Source organism: Hordeum vulgare, chromosome 7H, assembly GCF_904849725.1.
Source record: "Hordeum vulgare subsp. vulgare chromosome 7H, MorexV3_pseudomolecules_assembly, whole genome shotgun sequence".
In the NCBI taxonomy this organism is placed as follows: domain Eukaryota; kingdom Viridiplantae; phylum Streptophyta; class Magnoliopsida; order Poales; family Poaceae; genus Hordeum; species Hordeum vulgare.
In genome coordinates, this window is record NC_058524.1 from 98,539,413 (window position 1) to 98,548,188 (window position 8,776).

Consider the following 8,776-nt stretch of genomic DNA (forward strand, 5'->3'; position numbering starts at 1 on the left):
TCCAAAAGATAGACTGGGGAGTCGGTGTTAGCGGCCCAGATGACGGAATGGCTGGCTCGATGGACGATGGCGAGAAGGAAGGTTATGTTGTTGGCTGTGCTCTCTGACGCACGAACGAAACCAAAGCCGAAAACAGAGCCGTTGGACAGGAGGAAGATGCCAGCATAGTCGGTGTAGTCGGTGTATACGTATAGTTCAAAATTTGAACTGCAGGTCAAGTAAATGCATCAGAAATAGAACTACTGTAGGGATCGCCATCGACCCTCCAAAGTAAGACTGAATGGCATGGTGATGCTTTGGTAGGAAGACGTAGGCATTTCAAACCCAGGAAAGTACAACCCTTGAAAAGTTGAAATGGCACCGTCCAAGGCGGAGGCAGCCAAGCGAGATGACTATGAGTATGGCCGGCGGCGAGGACGATGCAAGGACAGAGGTGCAGGTGCATGCGAGTGGTACAAGTTTTGTCAAGTCTGGTGGTGTAGCTACAGGATTTCTAAACATCAGTGCTTGTTGAAGGTCCCTTCCGTGTTCATGGGGGCGCGTTGGGGCGACCTCGTGGAGCTCCAGTGAGTTGCCAGAGCAAGCGGGTAGGTTGTTGTCTATCTCACACAGAATCTAGAGACAGGATGATTGTCAGGGTGAAGTGGTGCAGAGGGAGCGCCCTTCACGCATCAGCTGTAACCATGAGGTGGCCAACGAACCGGGGAGTGGATCCCTGGAAGATGGATTTGGCGAGCACGATCTAACCGTTGTGCGGGGGAGTGGTTCCCTCGAAGAAGAATTTAGTGAGCAAGATCTAGCCGTCGTGCGGGGCGGCCGTTAAGACGCCCGTGCACTCGGACGGCTCAGCCAGGCCCAAGAAAATGGTTGGGCCATGCTAGCTTGGCTGTTCCGCACACGATGATAACGGTTACCGCATTAAGTGCGCCAGCGATCTCCCGCATTTTTTGGATCGATACAGCCCAAATACTGCGTTGAATACACCGAACGATACAGATCTTCATGCGAGCGAACGGGAGAGATTTCGAGATCATCTGAGCACGGGCTCAGAATCGAATTTTTGGAAAAATGTTCCTTAGTTTATATCTTCTCTAACAGGTTCATTCCTTATGTTGCAGCTGCATGAGAATATATGTTAGCCAATCATAGTGTATACTCCTAATGCTTTTCTTGCAATTTTTTGGGTTATTGTGATGCACATTTTTCTGGGACGGAGGGAGTTGAAGTGCAAAAACATCTTATATTTTTATATAAAGGGAGTAGAATTTATGATTTTGCAAAAAAAGGAGTATAATTTATGCATGCTGAATATTGATACCAAGTATTTGCACTAGAATGGACAAATTTAGGTATGTTATTATTGTAAGCGTCTTTTTTGTTTCTTTTATGTTGTGTGTAAAGTATTGGCCTAAAAACAACTGCATTATGTCTGTTCTATATGATTATGCACGCAATTGATTCCTGATGGATCAATTCCAGTTGCAAGTTGGCGAAACTTTTGCTTCTCGGATTGTGGCCACAATTCTCATTGAATTGCAACGGAGAGGGTGGGAAGAAATTGATGCTTGTTAAATTTTGATAGCTTTTTTGATGTTAGCAACTAGGCACTACTAACCTATATGTCAGAATTGGATCATTACCAAATGCAGATAACATGCGGGAGCGACTAGGAGGACCTGAACATGAGGGAGGAAACAAGCCGGAGTGAGGCCACAATGGCTTCGGGTGGCGCACAAGTGCTCCAGATGACCAAGAAACGCGGTATCCACGAATGGACGGTGACATGATCGGGCAGGACGGCACAAGGGAGAGGGCTAGAGAGAAAAAGGTAAATGTGGCATCAATATTATCATGCTCACATGATCAGCGAAGACACAAGAAAACGGACACGTGACATCCACCGTTGGCAGCACACAACATAGTACAGGAGGAAGTCGAGATGTACATTGTATTCCATAAAGATGCATATGACGCACACATAGTCAATTATAATGATATTTAATATTAATCTTTATACGTTTAAAGTTTATTGTCCCATGGCAACGTACGTGCATTTACGATGAAAGATAAACAATGGTGGAGATGCAACATTCGATGTGTGTTTCTGTCATGCATTTATACATTTCTTCATGCATGTATGCATTTCTTCATCATTCTCTGTATTATTCATAATTTTTGCAGGTATACATAATTAATATGTGTGCTAAATTTTATCTTTATGTTAACGAAATCTTTGTGCACACGACTGTGTCCAACAAATGTAGAGAAGAAAAACACTAGCATTTGTCACAATTTTTTCATTCACGGCTTTGTTTTCTGTGGGTTTCCCGTGGCAACGCACGGACATTAAACTAGTCTCTCCCTAATAATAAAGCAAATAGGGTTTCTGGTCGACCGTCATGACATTTTTACAAAAAAGTCCCTGACATTTTATGTATTCAACCCGTGGAGAAAACGGAAAACGGTTCGCTCGGTCTGGTATATATAAAGTGCCACCTCTATTTCAGCAGAGTCATGTACTTACCGCAGTGGTCGACGCACCACTAGCTATCTGCAGAGACCTGAGTTCAAGTCCAGGCCGGCCTGTTTTTCGTTTCCTATTGCTTCATTTTTTTTGTAAATTCAAATGCTTTTAAAACATTCATATCTTTTAAATCCTAACTTCAAATCTAACATGTTATATATGAAAATCGCTCAGAAAAAAGTGAAGATTTCAAATATGCTATTATTTTACATGTTACTTTCCTGTTTTTCTTTTCCTATTGCTTCATTTTTTGTGTCAATTCAAATGTTTTTCAAACATTCATATCTTTTAAATCCTAACTCCAAATCTAACACGTTATATATGAAAATCGCTCAGAAAAAATTAAAATTGGTCACGTAATTTTCAAAATTAATATTTAAAAACTTGTGCCCCCGGCCGTTTTAGCATATTAGTAGCCCAAATGGCTATAACTCAACCCTTTTACCCCATAATCCTCGATTCAATCACACATAAGCTTATTTTGTTATTTTTTTCTATTGAGCATGTATTTTTTATATTAATAAAACAAAGAACTGTGGGGGCGCTTTTAAGGGTTGTTGTTTCATGCACAAATTTAAACATATGGCGCACAAATTTTAAAACGGAGTGAGTACTTAAAATGAAAATATATGAAACACTGGTGAGCATAATAAAAGGTGTTGATAACCTATCGAGGTATTTAACGTGCTTTATAAATTAAGTTGGTCTTTTTTTCCTCTCCGAAGAGCATATACGAAAACCGTAACAGTCTAAAGATTTTTTATTCAGTTATAACACATGTACGTGTGACAAACTGAGACGAGAAAGAAGGGAAATAGCTATAGTCATAAGACATGTAACAATGTGTCTCGTTGCAAAGCATGGGCATTTGTGCTAGTCTATAATAAAAGACATTCGGTTTGTCATGCCTAAAAATTCATCGTAGATTTCTTGCATTTTCTACGTGGCCGTCGGCCTCGCGTGGACGCGTGCGCAAGAGATGCGCGTGGTCGGGGTGGTGGGTAGGTGGCGTCGTGGCAGCCACCACGCATGCACGATGCGTCGATGGGCATGTACCGCATCGTGCATACCACTTGGCTTCAGCCGCTTGTAGCCAGCATCTGCATGAGTATGTCGTTGAACGTGTCCACAGGCCCCGGCGAGCACCAGTGCAAGCAGTCGTTGTTCACCGTCTCTGGCACGGGCTTTCCGAGACCGTACCTGCCCTTGACGATGTAGGCGCCTGGGTGCCCGTCGGGCCGCATGGATGCCAGCCTCGTCACGTCCAGCACGTCGAACCGCAACCCCCGTCGCTGCCTTTTCGCCGCCGCCGTGGCCGCTTCCTCCAGCACGGCCTTCCTCATCTCGGCCGTGATCACCTCCTCGGGCGCCTCTCCCTCACCATACGGGTTCGGCCGAGAGCACGCGTCCCGGTGGTTCCACGCGTACCTGGCGTCGAAGTGCGCCGACGCCATGGTTGACACCACCACCAGCTTCTGCCTGTCGCCGCTCGACGACTTCTCGTTCACGTACTCCAGCGCCCTCCGGATCGCCTTGCGGTACGCGCCGACGTACCCGCCGCCGATGTCGGTCTCGTTCACGTCCGGACGGGAGAAGACGCCGGCGATCTGCCCGTCGTCGTAGTAGACGGCCGGGTGGTTGAACCAGTGCCCCGCCGAGATCACCATGACGTCCATCGCGTCCACGTCCGCCGTCCACGGCTCGGTCAGCGCGTCCAGGAACACCGTGTCCTGCGTCATGCCGTAGTCCTCCGACCTGCCCTCGCCGCGCACCAGGAACGGCGACCAGTACGTGGAGACTTCGACGTTGTGCGGCGCCGGGAAGACCCACCGCCAGAACTTGCGGCCCAGCCGCTCGTCGTACCGGTGCGTCGTCTCGGGCCGCGACACCGTGGAGAGGAAGCAGACGAGGGCCTCCGCCTGGTTGCGCGCCGTGGAGTCGCCCACGAAAGCCAGGCGCTTGCCCCAGACCACACGGAGGAACTCCGTCGGGTCGAGCGCCGAGAGGTTGCAGCCCGCCGGCTGCCACCGCCAGTGCAGGTACCCGTTGTCCGGCTTGCCGTTGATGACGCACTTCTCCGCGCTCTTCATTTCGCAGTTCTGGCTATCGTACCGCGGGCCGGTGGTGCTGTCATCCCACACCCACTTCCCGGCGGTGTAGTCGCATTGCTGCCAAGCTGGCCGGGGAATCGATCAGGAACGCAAGAAATTAATGGAGGTCAGCATATAAATAGCATGAAATCAAGCCATTTTTTCGAACGATCCCAGAAATGCAATAAAGACATATACAATATACTACAGTGAAACATATATATACGCGTGTACGACTAATTGCATGCTTACCTTGAGGAGGGCTTGTGCCTGAGCGATGTGCTTGAAATGCAGCGAGAAGACTGGTACATGAGAGGAAAGATGGAGTGGAGTAGAGGAGGATGTAAACGATAGGCAAGGTCAACAGAGCACCAGTGAGGAAGTTCTTGAGGAAGGAACACTGGCCATGAGTTCCAATTTGTGTTCCTCCCATTTGCCGAGGACGTACGATATGCAGCCTTCTACCTCTAGATAGGTACCGGGGTGTGTATATCTATGGAGCGAATGCATCTACTCCGCATCATCGTATATATATATATGGGAGTTTGAGCGAATGCATCTATGGAGCGAATGGAGTATATAAATTGGAATCTAGTACTGGTGACATACCGTATATATATGGGAGTTTGAGCGTCGAATTATGGCACTGTTTTTTTTAAACTACTAAGACTTTTTTTTAGTCCCAACTAAAAAGTCTCAGTTCCTATCCGTTTTTTTTCAGAAACTAAACAGACTAAAACCAGGAGTCAACGTCAACAATTTGAGAGCTTGCATAAACCAAGAAATAGAAAAGGTGATTAATGATTGAGTTGATCGAGGCGACGTGTGAGGTTCCAGAGGAACACAAGAAATTGATATAAATTGAGGTCAGCGTAGTCAAGACATAAACGGTGAGACATGTATGTAGTATACTCATATGTGCGCAGGAAAATTGCTGACCTTGAGGAGGTGGAAGAGAAGAAGGGATCGCCTAGCTTGTGCAGTTGTGCTTGAAATGAAGCAAGAATTAGATTGGTACTGTATGAGGAGAAAATGGAGGGGAGAAGAGGAGGATGTAAACAATTTTTTGTTCAAAAGGACCATGAGCCCAACAGAATTGACAAAAAACAAATCATCTATAGATAAAATTGACAGAAGAGACCACCACAATTGTGACGGCGACGCGTGGCACTTACTGCCACGGTGCTAGGCGGCAGCGTGCATATAAGAGCATATCCAACAGCGGCGTCAAAAAACATGCGCGCGGTAAACTAGATTTTTAGCGCGTGCAGGACGAAATCGCACGCTCCAGCGAACGCGGAAAACTATTGCACGCGCGGGGGAGAAAGCATGCTGCCGCGCGCTAGATTTGGCGCACCGCTTTCAGCGCGCCTATAAAATGCGTCGCTCGCCACACGGCTGTCCATAGCCACGCGCCCTCTCTCGCCGCTCTCTCGCCGCTTCCTCTGCCACCATGTTGCCGCGCCCCCGTGGAACCTCGGGCTACCGCGGCGTCCGCGAGCGCCCCTCCGGCGCCTACTACGCCGAGATCAGGTCCGGCGACGTCCGCCTCGGCCTCGGCACCTTCGAAACCACGCACGAGGCCGCCCGCGTGTACGACGCGGCGGTGTGGCGCCTAGAGAGGTCTCGTGCGCAGATGAATTTTTGGGATGTCTACATGCGCGAGCAGGCGCATGACCTTGCCCTTCCACCTCGTCTGATATCAGACCAGGACCATCAGGAGCACCGTCGGCAGCAGCGCCGGCTCCTCGTCGTGGAGGAGGACGAGCGAGATATGGCGGAGTGGCGTCGGCACCACCCTAAGGACGTCGCCACCGAGAACGCCTTCTGGGCGGAGAGGACGGCAAGGCGTCGCGAGGAGCGGCAGGACAAGTGTCGGCGCATGTTACTCGCTATATCGCAGTGCGGGGCCGTCAACAGCGGTTTGCCGTTCATCTTCACTTCTGACGATGACCGTTGGGAGGACGCATGACTATCTACTTCGGACAGCACCCGGGTGACGACTCAGAGTAGTTTTATCTATTTATGTACTTTTTTTATTATCTATCTGTGTATTTTATCGTGTTGGATTATCTATATTATCGTGTTGGACTAGTTTATTATCTATATAAATGAATTATGTATTAAATCTATGCATATATTTTACGTGTTGAACAAGTTTTGCATTTTAATTTACAGCGCCTGTTAAAACGCCCCACGTGCTAAAATATGTTACGGCTGCTCGAGCCGGCACTCGCGCTAAAAAAGGTAAACCGCACGATGCAAATCGGTTTTTTAGGCTGACCGGCGCCTGTTGGAGATCTCTAACATCCAGCCAGTGCCAGGAACGGAACGGTGCACTGCATGCAGGCCCTGCCACCTGAGAACGTGGCGGCAGGATTATTCCTGCGTGCTGGGCGTCGCGTCGTCGCTTCGTCGTTTATTCATGGCGCTATTCCTATCTAAGCCGCAGTAGCTGCCGATCTGTTTTTTACCGTAATTTTCTGCTTAACAGCAAAGCTGTGGGGGCATGCAATGTACAATGGCATGGACGAGGGAATCACACGATAAAAATCAATAATGGGTAAAAAAAATTGCATGGTGATACGTGTCTCATTCATATCGTAAAGATCAAACTACAAGTCACGTAAAACCGACATGACAAAACTGAAAAGATAGCAAAACATCGCTTAGCTTGATACCAACATCCGTCACCTCTCTCCGGCACCATCATAGCAGCCATCAAAGAAAAAAAATAACAGATCACCTCCTCACCGGAACTCACCAAGGCTCCATCGCTGACACACACGCGTAGAAATTAATATTGGACACTCGATAGCAACAATACATCATAGGAATCGGTGGGGTTATCCGAAACAGACTAGCATAACAATACTCTAGGCTCGTAATAATCAATGTTTAAAGCGGTGATTAGTATTCTCTTGAAACGGGTTTTTGCCCCTCTTTATATGTAATGCAATCATCGAATCAAGTTCACGGTCGAACGATACAAGACGATGAGATAACCCTCACACAATACTGATTCCAAACTAACCGGATCACGCAAAACAACTACGGTACCAAAAAAAGCATTGGGTAAACCGAATACAACGCCACAAAAAGCCCTAAACACCTAAGCTCCACGACAAGGTCCTGGAGAGGGAAAACAACACAAAGCGTTGCCGCTGCCGAGTCTACAAACTACAAGAGTCTTTACTCAATTCTTGCATGAAAAGGAGCACCACGACAATGTTTTCTGGAAGATAGCGGCGCCTGCAAGCGTCGCGTCGTCGATGACAAAGCACGCAACTTTCATTTGATAGCTTCCCGTGCCACCACGAGGTCTTTAAGATAGTGCGCTTTAAACAATATGATTAGTACTATATTCTCTGTTTTAAAATAAGTGCCACAACTTTAATGCACAGTAGAAACTATTTCCTAGCTTCATCCCTGCATGTTCATTATTTCCACCCCTGAAAAATCTAACTTACTTTCCTTTTTAGGAAAAAAAACTAACCTAACTTATACCATAAAAAAAGTGCAGCCGCAAAGGTGTGTATTGCTACATCGCCCTGTCTCGCGGCGCTCTCTGTGTAATCGACGTCGGCTAGCTCCCCATGAAAAAATTGATGCATGGCGACGGCACAACAGATGGCCAATGCTTGTGCTACCATGACTTTTTTTTCTTGCTGTTATTAAGTGATTATTATGGAGAACTGATTAGCTGGACGATCAAGTGGGCCGGTCGGACCGTGTGCATGAAACTTGCTTGGTCGGTCGATGACGATTGTCTTGAAGTTTGTAGCAACGATCGTCTTGCACAAGTGGTTGCCATTTATGATGCCAAAGCAAGCAATGGTTGTTCAAAGTAAACGATCGACAAACTGAGACAAGTCGGCACCAGCACACATATATTACAGTAGTTGACCTGTTGCCTTAAATGGCGCGGAGACCCGTTAAAGTCATGTTGTTGATAAAAATAATTTCATTTTACGAGGACATACTCCATTGATTATTCGATACCTGAGTTTGGAAAAAAATTTGTATAATATGTATAGACCAGTTTAGAACACATTTTTTAGTTAAAAATATGGTTACTACATTGAGAAATGTGAGTTTAAAGAAACATATTTGTCCAAATAACACAAGGTAGGTATATGACACACTACTTTACATTGCACGA

General features: G+C 46.9%; 1 protein-coding gene across 1 annotated transcript; it reads right to left on the reverse strand.

Annotated features, from left to right (window-relative positions):
- Positions 1–3,164: 3,164 nt before the first annotated feature.
- On the reverse strand, positions 3,165–5,233 carry LOC123411410 (protein ALTERED XYLOGLUCAN 4-like). The gene is made up of 2 exons (XM_045104350.1): positions 4,867–5,233; positions 3,165–4,700 (listed from the first exon to the last, which is right to left on the reverse strand). Exons 1-2 carry the CDS (start codon positions 5,045–5,047, stop codon positions 3,604–3,606), a joined length of 1,278 nt encoding a protein of 425 aa, XP_044960285.1. The 5' UTR covers positions 5,048–5,233; the 3' UTR covers positions 3,165–3,603.
- Between the last annotated feature and the right edge of the window lie 3,543 nt (positions 5,234–8,776).

Excerpts from the sequence above, each read along its gene's own strand:
- LOC123411410 (XM_045104350.1), bottom strand. The coding sequence starts at position 5,047 with ATGGGAGGAACACAAATTGGAACTCATGGCCAGTGTTCCTTCCTCAAG. Across the intron at positions 4,701-4,866 it reads AGGCACAAGCCCTCCTCAAG|CTTGGCAGCAATGCGACTAC; the intron begins GTAAGCATGCAA and ends TTCCCCGGCCAG.